The sequence below is a fragment of the Cydia pomonella genome, chromosome 6 (assembly GCF_033807575.1).
Source record: "Cydia pomonella isolate Wapato2018A chromosome 6, ilCydPomo1, whole genome shotgun sequence".
In the NCBI taxonomy this organism is placed as follows: Eukaryota; Metazoa; Arthropoda; class Insecta; order Lepidoptera; family Tortricidae; genus Cydia; species Cydia pomonella.
In genome coordinates, this window is record NC_084708.1 from 3,428,686 (window position 1) to 3,452,825 (window position 24,140).

The window sequence follows — 24,140 nt, forward strand, 5'->3', positions numbered from 1 at the left end:
ACGAATTCCATCTTACGAATCCTATATGCTGACGCTAGCAAGTACGATCAGGGCGTCCGCTAATTGGCGCGGTTTAACGGAGCGGGTGAAAAAATGTAATGAGCATTAGACTCAAATCGAACGAGATATGGACCGTGATCACCTTTTGTATTGTTTTTGAGCTCCCGATATTTCGACGCAGTTACATGCATCTTGTTCACCGTTAACTGGAGATAGCTGGGTAACAATACAAAAGGTAATCATGGTCCATATCCCGGTTAATTTAAGTTTAAGTGAAACTAACCGTGTATCATTCAAAATTGTTACAATGTCCAATGCTAACTAGCGCGGACGCGTGCGCCGGATTTTACGTACTATGGCACCCGCGTGAGACAGATTTTACGTACTATGGTACCCGCGTGCGACAAATTTTACGTACTATGGCACCGGCGTGCGACATATTTTACGTACTATGGCACTTGCGTTCGACAGATTTTACGTACTATGGCACCGGCGTGCGACAGATTTTACGTACTATGGCACCCACGTGCGTGCGCCCACTCCATGCACCGGCGCCAGCTCGCAGACATCCTCACAGCTTGTTCTTGGTATGGATACCGGCCTATATGGTTTGCTGAGCATTTAGCTCTGTAAGTAACAGGAATACCCAGCTTGGGAGTATCGTACCACATTAGCAACCGGCAGAACAATATTTGCGTTTCATTCAAGGGGGTAGGTTGAGGGCACAGCCGATGCGGTACACATACATCAGTCTTTGCAGTATTTCTGTATATTCATGATTATGTCACGTTCGCGGTAAGTGGAAAGGAAATGAAGTGCGTAGGCCTTTAAATCTGTGGTTTTTGGATAATGACTGTAGATGGCGTTTTCCATGTTTGGAAAAAGTTTTAAGTAACTACCTAAAACAGTAGCCGTACCATGATTTGACACTTGACGTTTACATGCGCTCGCTCGTACTGATGTATTGGCGCGATAGAGAGGGAATGCGATCTAATTCATGCAGACGCTAACGTAAATATCAAACGCCAACTCGTGGTAGCCATGCAGGTATATTATCGAATTTACACAAACTTTAAGAGTTAATTACTTACCACAGATATTAAATTTTGACTTTATGTACCTATTACTTTAATTTTAGTATAGTTATTTCTTTCTTTAAAGGCTTCGCCACATAAACCCTGGGTTATTATTGAGTTCATTATTATTGTCTAATATAAAAAGTAAAAAAATTAACATTGTATGATAATTTTAAACAGATTAAATAAAAATTTAATCCATTATGTATGACATTACCATATTAAAATTTAAGCATAATGACCTAGCCTTTTATGCCTCTTCTAATGAAAAATAATGAAAAATTCAAAACAATGAAAACCCTAACTGCGCATAACACATTACATTTAATGTAAGGCCTCTTTCCATGAAACCTAATTCTTGAGACAGTTGAAACCTACACATAAGTTTCGTGTCAGAAAATTAATTTCCCCAAATTGTTAGCCACATCTTTGCGGCCAATTCTGATTAATTAATTTGTTACGGTTTATATTTTGTATTATGTTCAAAGAACTTTATTTAGAACTTAACTTTATTAGAGAATTAAAGACCCAAGTTTGCAATATTCTTACCCCCGGAGTTACACGCAATGTTTTTCATCATACTTGCGAAGAAAAAACTAAAGTTTAAGCGAAATAATTCTTAATTACGGTGACATATTTGTCCGCCATTTTGTAATTTCTTGACAGATTAGGCATCGAATGCACAGACCTATCCGACATTCAGCCACAATTGAAAATTGTATAAAACTGTTGTATTCGGCTATTAAATGAATCAAATTCAAAAACTTTTAAGCATACACAATAAACATATATAAACCTAAGTATGTAACCATAGAAGTAAAACTTAACTATTAGTACTTTACTTAATAACCTATTTGGTTCGTATGAATTAGTTAGATATTAACTCCCATAATCCATAATTCCCGCGGGAACAATATAAGCCTTTTATCTTCAGCACACCTGCATGAAATAAGATAATTTTCGAGTACGTGTGATGAAAAGTATGAACACAGAATCGGCCTCTTAAATATGTCAATAAATCACGTGTCACCAAAATAATTGCCTCAAATTGTTTAAACCTCTAAGACTCTTGTTTCGGTCTAGCAGATAAGATCAATGGCGGCCTCAAAGTTGGCTATTTGCAAGTCTAAAGTTACCTTAATATTGTAATGGTAGCTATAATTGAAACCTCATGCCAAGTTTCCGACGTCGAGCCAAAGGTAAGACTGGAGATGAATAATAAGATAAAGATATTTTATTTTTTAAATTGGCATATTAGGTACAATGAGCTTATAAACTTCAATAAAGCTACACTCGTGTCCGAACCCCGATCAAGACCGACGGCATCAAGGTTGGCCGTCGCTACTTAGCTACTGTGTAAAACTTTGGTAACTTTCGTTATCTTCTTAAACATAATTCATAATACGAAACTTAAACTATGAAATCACTATCTTTAAGTTTTGCTGCTTCTCATTTCGTGAGCTACGATTTTATAGCATAAATTTCCTATTGCAAGTTTATGCAAGAGGATAATAAACTATACTTAGAACAATAAAAAAGTTTGAAGATTTATAGGACTTATCTGTTATCTTATTATCTGAGTCGAAAACTTCTTTTACAGTACATATGGGGCTACTTTATAGCACTAGTGCGAGAAGTAGCATATTACGTTACTGTGTCGAACATTTAAAGGGCCATATGTACTGTAAAACGTTGTACGATACATGTGCGAATAGGTAATTCGCAACTCGTGTCGATTTAAAACACTCCCTTCGGTCGTGTTTTAATTTATCGCCACTCGTTTCGAATTTCCTATTTTTGGCACTTGTATCGTAATGTACTATATTATGAGTAAATGTTATGCGACTTACCTGTTGACTCTAAAGCCTAATTTTTGTACTTCATACATATCGGCATGTCGTATTTTATCCACACCTTCTATTTTTTTTTTTTTGTATAATGACATTCTTAGGAAAATGTAAACTGTAACTGTAAGTACGATTTTAACGTTTGTAATGTCTACAGAAAAGACGCAGATTTTCTCGATTTATATTGAAGTCATTAAAGTATGTCAAAACACTAACGATTCGTCACTTATTATTTTTGTTAAGTAGAAAATGTCGATATTACTAATGATTGTACATTAGTTCTCCCCAATTATCAAATCAGGTAAACCTAAATACTTTTAAAATACGATGACGAAAAATATTCTATACTACTACAAGCTCAAGCCCAATTTTTATCGTAGAACCTATTTTACTTATACTCGTTGCATTTTTTTTACTTAAATATATTACCGTTTTTTCTATATCACATACTCAACATTAGTTTGACACTGATATATTTGCTAGCGTGTGCATAACTTAATTTCTATGCAACTCGCTCGTACTGGCATAGTACAAAGCTACTTGATTTTGAACGATAGTTTTAATTTATGGACTTAAGTTACCTAAGTAACAGTTTTTTTGTGCACCTTTAACAAGAGGCGGTAACGTAACACACTGCTATCAATCGAAATCAACGCTCCAAGTTCAAATTACATAGTCACATTCATAATTACCTTAACGTCAACAACATATACTATCAAAGCCCGGAAACAATTCGCAGTATCCAGTTCCATCGCATACATCAAACTGTCAATGCCGGGCGTGATTGGTTTCTCATGGCCATTTGGAGACGTCTGGCTCTTCGCCAGATCACCTCGGCGACCTCTAATCACCCCCTCCCCCTAATTACTCCCGAAACAATACCATATTCCCCCTCCAGAAGAAAGTTGCGCGTAAACATCTCCACCGACGCTGAGGTGAAAAGTGTTGGCGCCGTGCTAATACAAGGAAAGTCACATACATATGTTTACATATTGAACCTAATTCCTTTGTAATAAGACGAGAAATGAAAATATATCTTTGACTTTCAAAGAATAAAGTAACATAGTACGTTTTGCTGTCGAGTGGAATTACGCGAGTTTTGATAAATGTGAGCTAAAAAAGGAGGTTGAAGTAATTTGCAACTTCGATACAAACTTATAATCGAAGTGCTTTGATTACTTACGGCACATGTTTGTTCATTTTGTTGAAGTTTTAGACGTGTAAAGTACTTATTCCATTCAGATTTTTTTAAGAACGCTTATTTAAGTAAACTTAGACTGTTTCGTCTCACTTTACTTTCTTTGTAAAATTGAGTAAACAAGTACATTAGCACTTAGAGTTGTCGATTTATATTATTATATAGTATCTATACAAAAATGGCTATTTATTTTCCAAAACCTTGATCTAAGTCTAGGAAACTCTTACGGGTGCTGATACTTCAACAAATATTATTAAATAATAATAATAAATAATATATAATAATATATTTAATATTATTAGCTCTTTCTCGAAGCGAACATTTTATTACGAAAATATTTTGGCCCCCACTGATACTGATGGAATGTTAAACTTGCCTTCAAGTTTTGGTTTTGAATATCATTATTTCACAAAAAATGGCAAATATTAAACTTCTTATGGTTACCTATCTCATTTCCGAAAACTTTATAAACAATTATTAAAATCCCGAAATCATTTCATTATTTCATTTAACCGAACGTGTTTTTTCTAAAAACCGTTGAATTTTTAAAATTATTTTTAGGAACTAATCTAACCTAACCTAAACTCAATGGTTTCTGGAGAATGCCTTTTAGAAAACTTTGTAAAATTTCAATGGATTATAGGACAGCCTAATCCATTGAAATTTGGTACATGTATGTCAGATTATAGTAAGTCGGTGATCCGAAGATGGACTAGTAACTTAAATAAATTAATTAACTATGCGGTAATTTTTGGTATAATTTTAAAGATAATTATCATAATTTAGCAAAAACTTACCATAACCTACCTCAGAAAATATTAAAATATAGTCCAATATCAAATGATTGATGAAAAACCTAAGAAAGGACAACCGTGAATTGATCTTAAACAAAAAGATATAAAAACTATTACGGGCAAAGATATCTATACATGTAATGTACCTTATCCTATTGTAAGTACAAAGACCACAAATACACTATCTACCCAACCACAGTGTTATCTTTTTTTGTGAAATCTAATAAGCTTTTGAACCATATTTCTAGAAGAAGGCTTCGTTATAGGGACATAGTGTCGTATATCATTTTTGTGTGGAATTTAATACGAGTAAGCTTCCGTTTCGCCTGACACAATATTCACAACTCATAGATTCTGAGAAAACTAAAAAGGCAGGTAGGTTCTCGAGATGGCACCTGATCCTAGTGGGGGCCACTAGCTCGAATTTTAAGGGACGTTATCATGAAACCCAAAGATTATCTGTGTCAAATTTGATTACTGTCACTATTGTTTGAACCCCATTTAAGACCTAAAATCCGTTCGGTCAAATGAAAATTCAGCAAATGAAACATCGGTAAACATATTGCGAAGTTGCGACATGTGTGCTACAGTGTGAAGTGGCTACACTTTATGATATGGTTATAAGTTAGGTTTGATTTTTTCATGATGTGGCCGATCATTTCATAAATCAAATCAAATAATCGATTCTAAGAACTGGCCACGACAGGTACAGTACTAACAAGAACAATTAATAAGTACGAATCAATTAGTATCGAAATAATACACAAAATGGAATGGACTCATTCTTGCCTTGCGTGCGAATACACATAAAGTAATACTAATTTTTGTAGACAACTTTATACTTCTAGAATTAGTATTACATAGTTTATATTTTATTTGAGACTTCTATTTGATTTGTGAAAAATTTTTTTTGCAAAAAAATGTGTAATTTTTAAGAATCTAACCCTTTTTTGTTTGTGTTATCAATGTTATCATGTATCTTCCTTTATTAAGCCTTGCAGCCAAAGTGACATTTGAAATTTACATTTCTTTGATTTGACTTCATTTTAATTTTCTTTTTGTTTACACCCTTTTTGTTTCTACAGATTGCGACGAAATCTACCAGCGGATGTTCTCTGACGCAGGTCTGTCCGTGTGTCGCTCCCCTTTTACCCCTATTTATCAAGCAACTAAGTCATTTAGCGATTTTCTTACTAACGATTTTCTCATCACACTTTCTAAAGTAACTGTGTGTAACTGTGTATAAAATAGTTGCAGTAATATAGCTAAATGATTTCAAAACTCGAAGAAAGGGCTTTGTGTTAACTCTTTGATTACTTTATCGAGCTGAAAAAATGATCCGTTTTAATGAGTATTTCGCTTGGAATCCCTTACTAATATTTAAATCCCATGTTGGAGTTTGGAGTACTTATTTTAACCTTTTTTAACTATTTGTTGTTTTGGTTATTATTTTTGTATTGTTTGACAGCCTCCTAGCCTAGGCCGAAATCCTGGTTAGGGCTTTTTTTGTGTGTTCATCGTGTGTTGATGTTTTCTTTGTGTATAAATATTTATGTACGGTCACGCCTGAAAATATCGATACGAATAAAGTGCCAAAAATATGTATAACGACCTTATTGCTCATATATTAAGGTAGTATATACATATTTTTGGCACATTTTTCGTATCGATATTTTCAGATGTGATCGTACCATGTATTATATATATAATCGTCTACTAGCCTCATAGATTTTACTGTCGATCTGTGTAAATTGTCCTATAATATAGATATATTTTAAAAAATAGGAATTGATAATAGTTGTATATGAGTTTTGATAACTGGACTCATTGACCTACTGTAAAAACACCGAATATAATGATGTCATAATATTTATACATTACTCCAATATTAGTAGCAGATCGTATAATTAACCGGTACACTAAAATTACAGGAGTAATAATAGGTAGGTATACCATATCCTCATATCATTTCTCCTAAAATAATAGATATTCTGCAAAAATCAGCAGGTGCAAAACACTTAACCAAATTGTATAAAACTTCATTGAAATTGTAAAATAAATCCATACAACGGACAAAACCATTAAAAGATTTGTCGAAATGATCGCTGCAATAAATCCATCTTATGGATATATCAGTTGAAAACAGGCGGCGCCCTGAGGTGCAAGTAGAAACTGATAGCGATTTAAATTATATGGAGTCTTAAGTATGACTCAATTAGAACGGTCCGGGTCCGGGATGAGGCGTCCGTCACCTCAGTTTTTAGGGTTTCGTACCTCAAAAGGTAAAAACGGAACTCTTATAGGATCATCTCGTGCGTGTCTGTCCGTCTGTCACAACCTATCTACAGGACCAATTTGGTTAAAATTTGGTACACATATGAAAATCTGTGATCCAAAGACGGACATATAACTTAAATAAATGAATCTCAAACATAGGGGCCACTTTTGGGGGGTAAACGAGAAAATTAAAAATAAAAGTTTTACAAAGTATATCGTGATACATGTCAAATGAAAGGGCTTATCATAAGAATTTAAAAAATATTTTTTTATAATTTAAAAATAATTAGCTTCGAAGTTACTCAAGAAAATAGGCAAAAAAATGACCATTTCCCCCCCTCCCCTTTATTTCCGAAACTACTGGGTCTAAAGCTTTCAAAAAACTACACAAAATTGTTCTTTATCTAAAGATCACAGGAAAACTTATTAGAAGACTGTCAGTTAAGGGTAAGTCGGACTGAAGAAAAAAAACTTAAGTTACGAGTTATACTAATTGCATCTGCGAAGGTGTTACCGACTCTGGTGAAAGTTTGTGAGCAGGTTTGATAGTTAGATAGAACTTCTCTGTTGTTTAGTTTTTATTGGAAATTGTTAAATATAGCGATGGTAGGCTCAAAGGCCTTACGCGCCTTTAACGTCCATGGCACTTAAGTGCCCTGGTCTTAACACCATTGTGAGTTCGCGGTATGTAACGAAGTAACTTTTTTTTATATTTTAGCCGACTACAGCAAAGTAAAACCAGTATGTATTTATCTGTTTCCTCAAAAACTTCTAAGATAATTGAGCTGCTCTGATGATGGAAACAGGAGGTGGTCATTAGACCTCTGTGATAAAACAACGCAACCTCTCTCGATAAGTATTTATATTCGCCTGTGGAAAGAAAAGTAGCGCTCCTGTCCTGGGGCGCCCTCGCCTGCAACGCTTGAAGCGCCCTTGATCCTTCGACTGATAAGCATGACTGCTACGCGCAGACCAGTGTCAGGCGCTTACGGCGTCCTCGTACAGACTCCAAGCGGCAGGCGAAGGTCGACGTAAAGTCCTGGGCACTAAAGACACCATATTAACGGGGCAACTTACAGTGCGCGCTGCTCGTGATCCGATGCTCTCGTCTCGTTGTAGGTACTTGATATAGTCAGGCGACTCCTGATATAGGTACGTGGCGCGGATTTTTTTATCAGTCGGTTTTTAGTTATATGAAGTCCATCGTAAGGTTTACAGTTTACAGAGATGCAGAGAAAGAAAAATCGTGTGATGTGCGGGACCCTTGCAACGCGAGTCCAACTCGCACTTGGCTGGTTTTTTTTAATACAGTGTGTATTTTGATATAACCTTAAACTTAAACTAGACAGGTTTTAGTGCTATAAAACAATTCTGAAAGATTTTTTTTTGTTTAGTCTTCACTACCAGAGCATAATTAATTTTTGATTTTTTTTCGAGCGGCAATGTATTTCGTACATCATGATCACTTGTGACAGTTGTGATGACGCGTCATTAATGAGACGTTTTGTGTTAAAACACGCAGATGCTAACCGCCGTGCTTGAGTTTACCTTCCACCAATTTAGAGTAGAATACGGTTTTGGGCGACCGGCGGTCCCATTAAAACATAAACTAATCTATTTTCATAATTGACCGTTGTTTTATATTTTATCGGTGGTTAGTGTGAGCGAAATATTAGGGAATGACGTGTAAAGCGTTGGGTGTATCCCATTATTTTACAATAATAGTGTAAACGAGGGTAGTTTCTCGCCTCCCCTGCCGCCGCCGTCGCCCGCGTCAATCAATCAGTCGCAGAGAGCCCGCAGTCTGCGTCCGTCCGCCAAAGCGTGCTTTTGACGCTCCTCGTTAAAGAGCGAAACATGTCGAGCAATCTTCGACTTAAAATACGTACTTAAGACCCGTTTTAAAATATTCAATCTCTTTTCACTTATACCACAAATTGCCACGGCACGCACGTTGTTTTCGCGTGTAATGGAGACAAACAGCGCACGGTTAGTCACGGTAAACAACAATTAACGACAACGGATAACGGAAAGAGTAACGTAACGGATAACGGCACGGACGTTTAATGGGTTACAGATTAACCGCATGATGACGTTATTTGAGTGAGATCTTTGAAGGTATTTTCTATGTGTGAGGGTAACATACTCGTATCTCAACTTCGAAATTTGTTTGATCAATGTTTCATTTACCTAATTTACCGTTTTTTTTTTTCAGAAACCGTTAAATTTATACAGTCTTATGAAAAAGGCATCCTGTAGAAGCCATTGAGCTAGGTTGAATTGGTAACCCTTCTAAAAAATCGACTGTTTAAAAACTGCGAGACAAAAGGGATAGGGTAAATTGTTACTATATTGTCGGAAATTGGCTATGGTGTTTTTCGTTTTATTATTTGAGTACTAAATTTCATCCTTCAATTCTGTTTTTTTTTAAAGTTCAATCCTAGGCTGATTAAGATTTCTGGAAATCTTATATTCTGTTACAATTGGATCATGAATTATTCCAAAACCAAATAATAGGGAATATTACGCAAAACTCTGCGTAGAGGGCACTACTAGCACAAACACCGGGCCTACCGCGGAACACATGCATGCATGCATCAAGGAGGTTTGTTTCCAGAAAGTCTATCGCGAATCGCGAAAATCGAAACTCTCTATTACTCTTGCATATTCGAGCGATAGGGAGGCTAGATAATAAAATTTCTATTTTCGCGATTCGAGATAGACTTTCTGGAAACAAACCTCCTTGATGCATCAGTTATAGTGAAAACTTTTCAAAAACTGTTTATGTATAAGTTAATCTATGGTTTACAATATGAGCTAGTGCTGCCCTTTGGTGGCAGAACATTGCAGTAAATACATGCTGCTTCATTATTTGATGTCAAAATACACTCATATTCAAATTAACCTTTGCGTATACTGCCCAAAGCAAAGCGTAACCTTGAAATTCCCTACGTTTTCCTACGGTGACAAGCACTATCCTTCCCAACTTCAAACCACCCCCTAAACCCCCTGACTTATATTGATAACCCGTTCTCGACTCGCGACGCCCAATCTCCGCTGAGTGATTCGCCAAACAACCCTTCCACTGCTGTTAGGGAAATGCGTGTACTTGTAAATATTTAAAGGGTTGTCAAGGTTAGATCACTCACAAAGCTTTCAGCGTAACAAATTGTAGACTGCTAATGTTAGATAGCTTTTTCGAGGAGGTAAACAGTCTGAGTAAACCAGCCTAATACCCATAGGTGTTATTAGGAACAGAATAAGAAAAGAACGGAAATAAGAAAGAATTTAAACAGTACCTGTGGTCAGTGAGATAATTACTTGCTTTATCTTCGTGGAGCGGGCCCGCTTTATTTTCTCTGATCTTCTATGTCTTCTTACTCACTAATTCAAGTCAGTTAGTGTCTATTCACAACAAAATAAAATGCATAAGGTGCGAAGTCGAAAGGGATTGGTATTTTAACTTTAAAATAAATTTAAGTGCAGGCACGCTGCATCGGCCATGATTGGTTTTTCTATTTCTATTCTTTAAATCTAAAACATGACTGAATGAAGTTTCGAATGGTGAACATTGTGACGTCTTAGCTCCGTTGTATGACAAGGTGGTAAATAAAATACAATATGGATCGTGTGCTTGCCCAGCCATCTGCCCGCCATGACCCGTCCCAACGGAGTGTCGACTTGTAGGTAGCTGGCAAACCACATTTATTGTGTAAACGTCACAAACATGAAGAATGACAGAACATAAATTTGACTTATAATGTTGCTCGATGAATGAATATATTCCTAAACAGGTGTTTTACCTAGAACCGTTAAGCCAGGAAATTAGAAAGGGACAAAAGATTAGGCGTGCCATATGAATCTTGCGACGGCAGATTTCGGATTCGCGCGGGTTTTGTCTTTTTTGGTCAATATCTCTGAAAGTATACTTCTGTTTTAAATTTATACAAAAAAAAATACTGCTACAGTATGCAGAGTACACAATTGAAAATAAATGAAAATTAGACATGTTTTCGAATTTTATTCTATTAATCCAACTTTAACCTTTTAAGGTTTTGTTTCAAGTCTGCTCTCGCAAATACTTATAGTCTAGTTTTCAAGTGTTTTTTTTTCATGGCATTTGCTCTTGATTACAATGTGTAAAAATACGTAAAAATTGGTCAGACGACAGCCGCATTCAACAAAGTTTAGTCATACTTACAATTTAATTTTAGCGATTATATTTCTCGTTACGTTACTCGCTATATGTCGCGTAGCACTTTTACATGTAGATCGTGTCATTCTCTCGTAATTATTATTTATTATTTATTGTTCGGAGAACCAACAGCTATAAATTGTACAATAGTTATATATATAGATAACAAAGAGCCAATTATAGGTTCCCACCGGTAGCAACAGGTTAACAGATAATTGGTGGTTAGCACTAGATTTTTTTTTTTTTTACAACGTGTTACCACTAATATTTTTAAATATTAATACTTATTATATTATATACTGAACAAAGAAACCAAAACTTATTAGTAATCTTAATACGTTATGTAATGGTCGTGACATTGTGAGTGAGTGAGTGAGTAAGTGAGTGTGTGTGTGAGTGAGTGAGTGAGTGAGGGAGTGAGTGAGTGTGTGAGTGATCGTGTCTGACGCATGCCTTGACTCGTATTGTCATGTTATTAAAGGTTGGATTTGACAAATCTGCGCGTCATCATGGATGACACGAACTATAACTTCCTAAAGCTCATTGTCCTAGCTACTAAGTACTTGTTCAGTTCGAGGTTTTTTTTTATTTGAACACAGTTGCATATGTTTTGTTTCATTCAGTTATCAAACAAACCAAAATCAACTGTATTTCCTACACTATATGATTTAAATTATATTTGACTAGCAAAATAGTTACGACTATAAGGAAAGCCTTTAATCACACACATACAATTTTAATATCCGTACAATTAAATACACAAGTGCTATGAATAAACTATTTTTCTATTGCAGACATGTCGGACGAGTAAAAATATCCGACGACCCATATAACTGCATTCGCTGTAACATTAATACTTAACAACGATTGATTTTGAGGTCGTCGTCCTTGTCCAGACGTTTGTTTGTAAGGCTGATAGAAAAAAGTTAAAATCTTGTAATTAATTTAGATTGGCATTCTGCTTGAAAATCGGAGTATAGTAATCGGCGGTGGGTAAGTGGAAGCACGATGGTCAGCACTTGCCCTACAAGGATGTGCTCAAACAGCATCTGAGCGCTTGCGCTATCGACCCTGAGCATTGGGAGGAGATTGCTGGAAGGAGGCGTTATATCATCCATAACGGTGTTAGAACAATTAAAGATAACCGCCTCACTAGCCTAGACATAAAACGCCAGTTACGGAACAAGAGACCTAAGCCCTCCTACGTGTACACGTTCAACGCAGCTGGCCAACTTTATTGACACGCGTGCAATAGTCTTTAAGAGCAAGTTCGGCCTGGCCAGCCACATTAGAGCTCACGTTAGACAACGTCCATAATGCTTATTTAGGGTCGCTGTCATTGAAAACGATGAGGAGGATATTTAGTTTGTAAATTGTTAGAGAGATATATAACAATAAGTAGAGACAACCAATTTGTAAAGTGCACGCCATTCTCCAGAGGAAGGGAAAAACAAGGTCAAACATCTTAAGGATTTTTTCATGATATAGGAGGCAAACGATCAGATGAATTGCCTGATGGTAAGCGATTACCATGACCCATGGACACCTGCAACACCACAGCGAGATGGGAGTACTCTCATTTCTTGAAGGTCGTATCGGTCCGGCAATATCGCAGGCGACATCCGAAGATCATCTTGACTGAGTGAAAAATGTGCAACACAACTTTGCTTTGACATTAGGTATTACGCTTTTCACTCCGACAAAGCAGATATGTCGTGATATGAGCTTCTAGCGCTCATAACACAAATCATGCGCACTGACAAGAATACTGACAGGACACTGCAAGTAGAACAAACACGTGTTTCTAATTGGGCAGAAACAAGACCGCCAGGTTCTGCCAGGAATCAGAAGAAACTGCAGTGCACATTCTCTGCTCCTGCGGACCACTAATGTCAAAAAGAAGTATCTACTTAGTGCGGCACGTATTGCAATCTTATGAGGTACAGAGCACTACGGCCCTAAGAATACGGAATTTTCTAGATTCAACGGGCATTAATAATGAACTTTAAAGGTCCACTACTATAGGTCAATACTTGGTCGACGTGGCACTCAAAAGGCCCACTAACACTAAAATAATAATAGCAGATTATATTCTAATATCCTACGTCAGAATGCCATAACGCAGAATAAAACGCATATAGAAATGCGACCTTTTTGATCTAACAGAAAGATGTCACGGTCCACAGACCTTTCGGGATTCGTAATACATAAAAACAACGGAACCTTTCAATTGAATGGCCATTTATTTAGCCGTCCGGTTACAATGGGGTTATTTCTGAAACGAGGAACGAGGAGGGTAAACAAGGATTTGTTGTGAATTGGTATTGAGTTTAAGGCATTGTTTTACATATATTTGCACATCTAACAAACAAGATCACACCATAAATTTTACAATTTAGATGTCAAACACAATGAAAATATTAACGATGATCAACTCTGGCTAACATGGGACTCAAACCCACATCTTTGGATTGCCGGTCCGACGCATTACGAATTTTGCGAGGTAACCATTCGTCACTCACCGCAAATAACCATTGCAGCTGTGACGTGTGACTACGTCACTAGTGACATCTGCACTTTAAGATTACCTAGGTTTTGTAATGTAAAGGAAATAATAATATTAACACGTACGAAGAACTCAAATTCGGTTAAACGTGAGTCGCAGAACTAAGTCTAAAGCGATTATCACTCCAAACGTCCGCACGCCGCCGCTCTGGTACACTTCGGTACGCTTATAAGCGAGACAGCTCTCTGCACCTGTATAGCGATGTCCTGCTCGCACCCCACAGCGGCGTGTGGATCCCTATACAATGTGAAGACCGCCTAAGGCACACAATATCCGAGTAGCGTTAGCGCCGGAAGAAGATGTAATGGGCATGCTGTTTTATTTACATCTTTACGCTATACAAAATATGAAAAGGAGATTTTACATTGAAATAATTTACCGTTAAATATGCCTACATTGCTCCCAACAGTTTTTATACATGAAAACTATATCACATCCTCATTAAACTATTACAACATGACAGTAAGTAGCCAAATCTCGTAATAAAACTTTTTTATGTTTGTGTCCCACTACTGGGCAAAGGCCTCCCTTTTCTTCCGCCTCTCATCACGGTTTGGTGCATGCTCCCACCAGTCGCTGCAAAAAGCGTCGAGGTCATCCCACCATCTCTTTTTTGACTGCGTCTGCCCTAGCTAATCTGCTGTGTCCATTCGGTAGCCAATTTGGTCCACTGATTGGGCTGCATACGGCAGACGTGTCCCACCGTTGGGTGGGGTGGGCCACTTAAGCTTAGCGGTCTTAACACCCGCATCGTAGGATACTAGTTCAGGAGCACAGTTCGGTGCGATCGATTCTGTGAACTCCGTATTCTGCACTCCATTGCTCGCTGGCAATACTTGAATCAGGACTTCTGGGCTTGGGCGTCGTAGGTTAATAGGATCACTGTCACAGTGATGGTCTACTTTGAATTGGCATGTACATATATTTTAATTAAATTTCGAATTCTGTAGCAAATATAATAATATTTAAAAAAAAAAACACTTCTAGTAAAGTCCGGCAACTGCACTCACGACACGCTCACGACCTCGCTAGTGACACGTGTCATGGACCAATTATCTTAGTGTAGCCGTGGCTTAAAGTGGCTGGAAGATCGTAAACGCGATTGTGCCTTGGACACAGCTTAGCACTTAGCCACTTTATGAGCAACGTGACACGTTTCTTGTGTGACTCGTGTCCATACCCCGATTTAACCTTAAACCTTCATTTCAGGGTCATAGTCATTTCATAGTCAAATTAACTTAAAAACGTATTGGACATTCTAAGTATTATATTTCATGCGTGGTATGATATAATTTATTTTGAACAGTGAAAACATACAGTGAACCCCTATAGTAAATTACGAGTAACTAAAACAGACAGAGAAACAAAATGAACACGTGAACCCTCAAGCTGCGCAATATCCGGGAGCTGTAGACGCCACACGTTCAAATTGGTTTAAATTGAATACGGGAGTTACTGAGCCTTAGCAGATGTACTTCAAACTACACAGACGTATTATAAAGCGTTTGTAATGAGAATGGAGTCACCACACATACCTGTGTGTGAAATGCACCTGCATTTCTACCTATAAAATACTACGACTTTTTGAAAAAAAAAAATTTTTTTTTTTTGTATAATACAAGTCAGATTCAAGAAAAAAATCTTCTTCGTTTGCCATGCCCTAACGAACGTCGGCGACCTTTGCCATCTTTATCTTGCTCTTAGCCATTTCTGCCAATATAGTGGCGTTGTTTACGTTCTAAAACAGACCATTTGGAAACTGCAAATGAAGAAGAAGAATAAAAAATAAGCTACCCCTAATACTTACACGCAGACGAAGTCGCAGGCAAAAGCTAGTAAAAGCTAAAATTAGCTACCTTAGTAAAATAAATGCTAGCAACATTAAAGAGCAGCGAAATTACACGGTTCAATGAAACGAGACCCTTAACGGTAATTAGACTCGATAACTTGTTTCGTTAAGCATTTACTTTTAATTGAAATCTGTAAATTTACTTTTATTGTTAAGGTGAAGTAGGTTAATCAAATCGGTTCCGTAGGCAAGTAGCATTTGCAACTTTCTTTTACAGTAACATCAATAAATGCAGAATTTCCGACTGCCACTTTCGGGCAAAAAACAAAACCCAAAGTGATGAAATTGGGGAGTTTAGCTATGTATAAATTAATTCATAAAAAGGATAAATTTCTAACAGTAAAATGTTTTTTAGTTTAGTTACAGACAGAAGAAGTTAAAGGAGGATGAACATACAACTTTCTGGTGTTGCGGGTGTCCATGGGCGACGGTAATCGCTTAAACCTCAGGCCATTCGTCTGTTCGCTTGTCTCCTATATCATAAAAAAAACTTTTAAACACTTTTTCACTTTACAGATGATACAAGCCAGACCGGGCCGGGGCCAGACCGGAGCGTCCGACGCGTCATTTTCTATGACAGCTGATCGGTGATCGTGGTGTATTCCATAGAAAACGAAGAGCCGAAAGCTCCGGCCCGGCACCGGCCTGGTCTAGCGCGAATCATCCTTTAGAAATAAAATTGTGATGACTTTTTTAGAGAAGTATTAGTATACTTGTAATTATTCGAATAATAATGATGTGTTACAAAATTTTGTATCTGTTAGTATCGACAATGCATGTTTTATAATCTTTGAAAGCAGTAGAACTGACCTCAAAATTCAGCCTTGTGGTTCAAATTAAGCTGTTATAGTTAATAATCCCTTTAGAATTAACACCTAGTATAATGCACTTGCTCCACTGGCCACAGCCTCTTGGTAATTAAGGTACTCAGTCAATCAGTGACGTTATGACCGCAACCAATAGCGGATATTACTCCTTCTGGTTTTACGATGGCTCACACAAAATAGACGAACAATCAATCGACATTTAAAGAAAATGGGTTAAAACTCAAAATCCTTTCTTCAACTGTGCTGTAAAAAAAGGCTGTGCGGTGTCTGTCAATATGCCTACTGAGTCCTATATCAAGCTTGACGTTAGAGATTTTTGAAAATCTTTGAATGGAGTTTTTCATATCTCCCTAATCCTCATAAATTTCATGATTTAAAATTAGCTATCTTTTATATTTCCTATTAACCCCTTTAGAATGATCTCCCTTAATGCGTGTACTTGCTTCGCCGGCCACAGCCTCGTGGTAATTAACGTACTATCTGTGCCGTCACTCCCACAATCAATAGCGGTTATTACTCGCTTGGGTTAATCGCTCCTTATCGCCGTAATACCGAACATTTGAGTTCGGGAATCAGCATGGAATCAGCATAATTATGTCAATCTATAAAGGGGCTTTAAATCGATAGGTAATAATCCTTAAAAATAAACAAATCTTCACTAAATTAATCTAAATTGTATTTTTTTTCTTATTTAACGCATGTTAATTATAAGATGTAATGTTTTGAAAAGATATGTCCCGCCGAGTTTCTTGCCGGTCCATATTGCGATACCCTCCTCCAATTGAAGGGGGATTTAAATCTTCTCGAGTCAGAGGTGTAGGGTTAGAGCCGGTGTAGCTTTATTTGACGTTCATAAGCGCATTGTAATATGCCTACTTGAATAATAAACTATCTTTATCTTATGTTTATTTAAACTCTTTATAATGAAATATTTCGGATCCCTTTGTTTAAAATAATTATTGAAAGTCGTAATGTTGTGATTGTTAGATAATCATTAGTCATAATTGTGAAACCGTTAAATTTTCAGGATTTTCGCAATGTTATCCTATAAATAGGTAAGTCCTGGCTTGGACAGGTTAGGTTAAGTATAGGTATAGATTAGTTGTTTCATGCCAATCCTGAAAAGTTATTTCTGAGAAAAACCAAATTATGACTGACGAAAATGCGGACAAACAATACACTATGACTTAAAACTTTATGGGAAATAATGGAAATCCGTAATAATTATATTATTATGCTCTTTTTCACTATTTTTACTACACCACATGATAAAATATATATATATGCCTGTAATTATTTCAAGAATTCCTTAGATTTCTCGGATCCCTTCATCATATTCTGATCTGATGACCATGGGACAAACTGTGAAGTTACCTCTTCGCAAAATTGGAGAACAAGTCAGCAACAGAGAAGTATTCGCTTAGTACCATTGCATACAAACTTTTATGCAGAGAGGTCACTTTTCTCTGCAGCTAATTGTACATACATTTTTAAAAAGATGACTAATTGAACATTTTCTTTTTCGAAAATGGTTCTGTTTTAAGCCAGGGTATATGTTATTAAAAAGATTAGGAAAATTTATCGGGCAGCCGTCATCGCAAATCGCCAAAATTTTGTTGTTAATTATGATGCGACAACATTTCCATCTTCACCACATAAATCTCTGTCCTCAACTTTGCGTTTCTCCAAAAACCTCTCACCTCGTACAAATATTGTGTAATAAACTGTCGCCCGTAGTACTGTTGGATCAATACGACCTTCAAAACTTCAAGAAAAGATCGTACTTACATCTAAAAGATCGGCAAGCAACCCTTCAGGCGATTAATCTGCATGTTTGCTTCCTACATCAAAAGAAAAAAATCATAAGCTTTTTCTTCCAAAACTTCTTTGCACCGAAATATCCTTCCGAAGCTCCATAAACAACTACAACGTCACCTAATTGTCTTGGAGCAGCTCCAAGCGTGGTATGAAAGACTGTTCATTATTGTAATGTTATGGCCGGCCTGTAAATTAGGGATGGCAATCGGCTGTTTATTCTCCGCTCGGCACCTTTGGAGATAATGGACGAGCCGAAAAAATGGACGGTGAATTTTTGTTGTTTAGGTGGTTGAACTTAATTTTCTTGTAAATTAATTTTTGTTTAAGTGATGGAGCGTAATATTGAGAAATTATGTTGACATTTTTTAAGCGGCTTAAAATGGACGAGGTTATTATTTTTTTTTCTTTTTGAATTCCGTCAAAGATCCCTGAAAGGATTTGGAGGCTTATTATAAATTGTTGTAATAGGTTGTGAGTTTAAGTGACGTTTATGGGCGAAGAAAATTAAATGACAAGTCACTTTTGACACTGACAGATCATATTCATAATGGAATAAGTTTTATTATATTTGACTAGTCCAGTGTTTTGTACTTGGTTGCCAACAAATAAATTGAAATATTCAGATCAAATTTATAACCTATACAACAATCAGCATAAGCTTCTCGGATTTTTTTCAAAGTGTACTTTCACTGAAGAAATTGACGGAACTCTCCAATAGTACATTGTGCAACGAGGGGGGTAAGTGAAATTTTGGATACGAGGGTAGTAATTCCCGATAGCTGCAGGCGGGAGGGAATTAAAGACCCGAGTTTGCAATATTCTTACCCCCGGAGTTACACACAATATTTTTCATCACTTTTGCGAAGAAAGAACTAAATTTTAAGCGTAATAATTCTTAAATACGGTGACATATCAAATCAATGTATCAAACATTCGTCCCCATTTTGTAATTTCTCGGCAGGTGTGACATCGATAGCACAGACCTATTCGGCATTCAGTCACGATTGAAAATTATGTTAGATATTTTAAACGGCTGTTAAATTAATCAAATTAAATAATTTTAAACATAAACAAAAATATTAAATGATAAACGTCAGTATTTTAAAAGTAAAACTCATTTATGCTACAAGTAGCAACCAAGGTTTGTATGAATAAGTGACATGACATTAGGGTGATGGCACAAACTATAAAATCGCTTGTTTATTTGGAAACTTACGTTTATTATTATCCTGGTCCGAATAACACCGTTAAGTTTTGATTGTAAGAGATTTTGACAGGGTTTTTGGAAACATTGTTGCAGATATTCGAATAAACTTAGTCAACTATCCGCAGATATTAACAGAAAATATACCAAACTTTAGATTTTCTGTTTTAAGATGCAAAAAGGTAATTACTGGCCAAGTATTAATCGAGCTAGCGAAACAAAGCGAAGTTCTTACATTTAACATCGTGGCTAGAGGCACCTCTCAGCGTTTCGAAGTTTTTTATTATTATTTTCGATACCTAGGTTGTTCCACCATAACTTTACTACCGTAAAATGCTGCAACTTTGCCATTTAAGCTCAATTTTGCCTATTTCATTTCAATTACGATCTCTCGAATTTGCTTAGTTTTTTCTTGTTTTTTACCATTTGATAGTAATTTTCATTATTCTGGCAACACATATTTAATTTTTTTACAATGGTAACTCCATTGTTGCTCCGCCAGTTACGTATCATAAGTCGGCGTGGGTAGCAACATTTTTTTAGTGTCTCGCAACTTTTGAATTTTTATCTACGAAAAAGGTGTTTTTTGAGAAGTGGTAACGTCCCAGGGTAAGTAAAGACTATCTATTTCCCGTAATATTAATATTTTCAAGAAAAGGACATGATTTCAGCATTATAACGTACTAGGCAATATTGGGCAGTGTTTTGGAAACTTGAATGACACAATTTTGCCTGGGTCTAGGGCTGTCACTAGCTGAATTTTATAAATGTACAGAAAAGAGTAAAAATAAGCTTGCCTAAACTGCTTAAATGAGTATATTTATTACAAGCTTTTTATTAACTTGCAATGTTTGTTTGTTTAAGTCAAATTTTGCAAGTCGATTTTCACCGACTTTCTGTGTGGGTACCTATGTAGATCTGCTGACAATGCAATAATAAACTGACGTTAACAAAAAAAAACGTATGGGTATTAAAATGAAAAAAATTATAAAAAAAAACTTATTGCAATCTGTTATTATATTTTTATTGTAGTTACTTGCAATTGTATATTTATTGTATTATAATTATGTTGTATGTTTACAATCAATTTTCAACCACTTATTAGCGACCAATTGAGGTGTTTGACATACTTATGTAACTTGGGTGACAATGCAATGTTTATGGTACCATCGAGATGGTCTGATGATGGAGACCGAAAATAGCAACTTCTAAACTACACATAATAAACCCACTGTGTTTAGGCTCATTTGATTTGTCTTGCAGTTATCTTTTTTATCGAAATCTGGGTTGTCAGGTGTCAGGTCGATTACAATTGGAGTTCAAAGGTGATGGGTGATTAGAACTTTAAAATGAAATAGAACTTTACACTATAATAATGCATTGAAAATTAGCAAAATAGTGTATCTGCAATGTACTTGTAATAAAAAAATTAAAATAAGTTCAAATTATTAAATACTAAAAGAAAAAGAAATCAAACAACATTATATTACATTTGTTTGTTGATTATTTTGTAACTAACAATATAAATAGATTTTTTAATAATAATATTTTTTTGGCACAACCCTACAGTTAACGATATTTTTGTATAGAAAGTTTGTGGAACCTGCTACAACTTTACCTATTGCATGTGAAAAAAAAAGTATTAAGCTTATGGCCATAATTTGACTGTCAGGGACAAGCATAATGTCTCATGCACAAGAGTAAATATTATTGCAAATAGCAACACATTATTTATGGAGATATCCGTCTAGGCAAAGTTACGTCTTAGGCCTACAACTTTGCCTGCCACTTTGATTGCTTGTAAATCGGAAATACAGTATGATTAGGTAATGATATTTGAGTCTTATCTGGTAAGGCATAGGGTATGTTTTCCGACTAATACTCATGAAACTCATAATGAAAAATAGGTTCACAGATATAAGAAAAAAACGTCAAAATCCAGGCAAAGTTGCAGCGTTTTACGGTACATTTGGACGTAGTTATGCATAAGGGAACCAATCCACACAATGAGAGTTTTGAGAAATAACGGTTTTTGTTAAAAAAGTTTATACAAAAAATGTTTACGAGTATTTTTAAGAATGTTAGATTGCTGAGCGATAAATGAGATTTTTTATATTGTTTTACTTAAACATTCCAAGAAAATGAGGTTTTAAGTGTTATATGATAATATTAATAATGGTAATACTAACCTTTCTGGCAGCGTAGGCGATGAAAGCAGAAACAGTAATATGATAAAAAGTTTCGTGTTAAATAAGTTTGGACAGTGTTTCCAGGCTTAGTTTAATTAAGTTTAATTGTTTACTTTGAAGAGTTCCTTCAAAGTAATTACCTACCATTTATTCATAGACTACTAGCGTTATTCATTATTCATAATCGCTCTTCAACTCCCAATTAAGTATTAATCTGTCATTCTGACGGATGTTCTTTTTTTAAAGAAAAGGATAAGATATAAATTAACTAATTGAGGCTTGAAAAATTTATAAGCTCGATTGAATCGTGCGCGTTGAATGATTTGGGTTATTTAATCGAATTCATCTTTTCCCATTAAATAAAATAAATAAAACAATCAAGATAATAATATTGATTATTATATCAACATTACCAACATAACAGTTGTACTGAAACGATCGTCAGACACGTTTAGCGACAGTTATCAAGCGATTTAGAGATTTGTCGCAGTAGTTATAATATTTTTATGACGAATTTTCAAGTTTTATTAGTGTCCAGCAGGGTTGAGCTGGGGCGAGGCCAGAAGACGAGCTGAAGATAGGAAGGCGTGGCTCGAGCTATTGAAGGCCCTTTGCATCTCTGGGGTTCTTTAGGACAACAACAGCAACAACAACATTAGTGTCCAGTGGTGGTCAAAAATAGTTTTTGAAGAGTAAACACAACATCATTGAGGCTAACAAAATTATTATGAGTTTTGTTAGACACTTTCTGTGCGTTTATTATTTATTTGGTACCGATGCGTACAATTTTAACCGAAAATACATTGACAAAAAAAATTGGGAATATCTCCTACTAGCTCTACTATGTTCTTGAAAGTGAAAGTGTTCTAAAAAATGTCATTCACGTTAAATTATGTTTCAAGATCGCCATTCTCTACAGCGGTGTCCGGTGAAACTCAGCTAGAGTACAGTGTATTATCCCGCAATAGACCTATCGTCAACAAATACGAGAAATATATCTCGAACTACGTATACCTCGCGTACAAGTTTTTGTTTAAATAAAGGTTTTCATAACTAGAGTGAGCTCTAAGTTAACTTATTCCTCTATGCCGTGAATTGCCTCTTACCTCGACTGTAATACACGGTCAGAATCAGCGCTTTATCCGTTACGGCTTTATGAAAGTCAATACGCTGTCCGGTGGAACTTAGCTAGAATACAGTGTATTATCTCGCAACAAGGGTCGACATAAGGGGATCAGACGCAACAGATGTACTTAGAGACATCAATAAACCATAAAGCATTTGAACCTTGTATCCCGCTTAAGCTTAGCCCTACCATGCAATTCAAACGAGCAAAGAGAAAGTGGAAAACTTGTTTGAAGCTCGAGAATACAGTGAACAGTTGAATTTGTCAATTAAAACTGCATCCGACGCCAACGATTGCGCGCGTGCCGGCACCCGCTGCAAAAGATCGAGCGCGCAGAACTAAGTGTTTGAAATAGAATTTCACTTGCTCGCGCGCGCAACGCAGCACAGGTCCGTCTAGCAACACGACTTGCCCCGCACTGACTATATGGACGAGAGCGAGATAATGGTAGGAACCTAGGCAGGATTTAGGCTTATTTTTTAGGAATTGAGGCATAGTTTTATGAATTTGCAAAAAGCAAGAAAACCAAATCATTTTATAGTATTTTGTGAGGTAGATTGTAAAGTTTCATCAATTTTCGATAAAAGTTGCAGTAGTAATAAGGATACAACTAAAAGAAATAGGGGTAAACTAAAAAAAAATCACTTATTTAAATTAAAATAGATTTCCAGAAAAACCATATCATTGCTCATATCTTGTAGATTGTTATATTTTTTTATCTGCTCAAAAAGTGTCATATTTAATAAAGAAAATGGTTCAGAGTAACTTAGTTTTATGTTATTTTGCGGGAGGAGCAACCTAAATTAAAATAAGTGGTCTAAAATTATCATCAAGCTTATTGCTTTATACCGAGGGTCAGTCAGTCTGTATAGCGTTCGACCGCGTTATTTATGTAGCAACGTCGATCTTGTTCACCATACTCATTCACAGATCGACTAAGAAGTGAAATCAACTTTTTTCGCAACAAAAAATACCATGTTATTTACGTAAACTGTGCCGAAATAGGTAATATAATCCTTCTTTATCAAAAGAAAATGACGCCAGAGTAAAAACAACATACCCTCAAACCATAAATATTCCATAAGATCGCATTCCCGTCGGCAAAATTCCAGAAATATCAATTACCGTCCGTTTTTACCGCACCGCACACATTTCCGGAATTCTGGACAGGGAT

General features: G+C 36.1%; 1 protein-coding gene across 1 annotated transcript in view; it reads left to right on the top strand.

Moving 5' to 3' along the window:
* LOC133518725 (zwei Ig domain protein zig-8-like) overlaps window positions 1-24,140 on the top strand; it is a 698,354-nt gene that overhangs the window by 555,081 nt on the left and 119,133 nt on the right. The window contains exon 5 of the mRNA XM_061852405.1: window positions 6,001-6,039. Coding sequence (XP_061708389.1) covers window positions 6,001-6,039 — 39 coding nt within the window. The remainder of the gene's footprint in view (window positions 1-6,000; window positions 6,040-24,140) is intronic.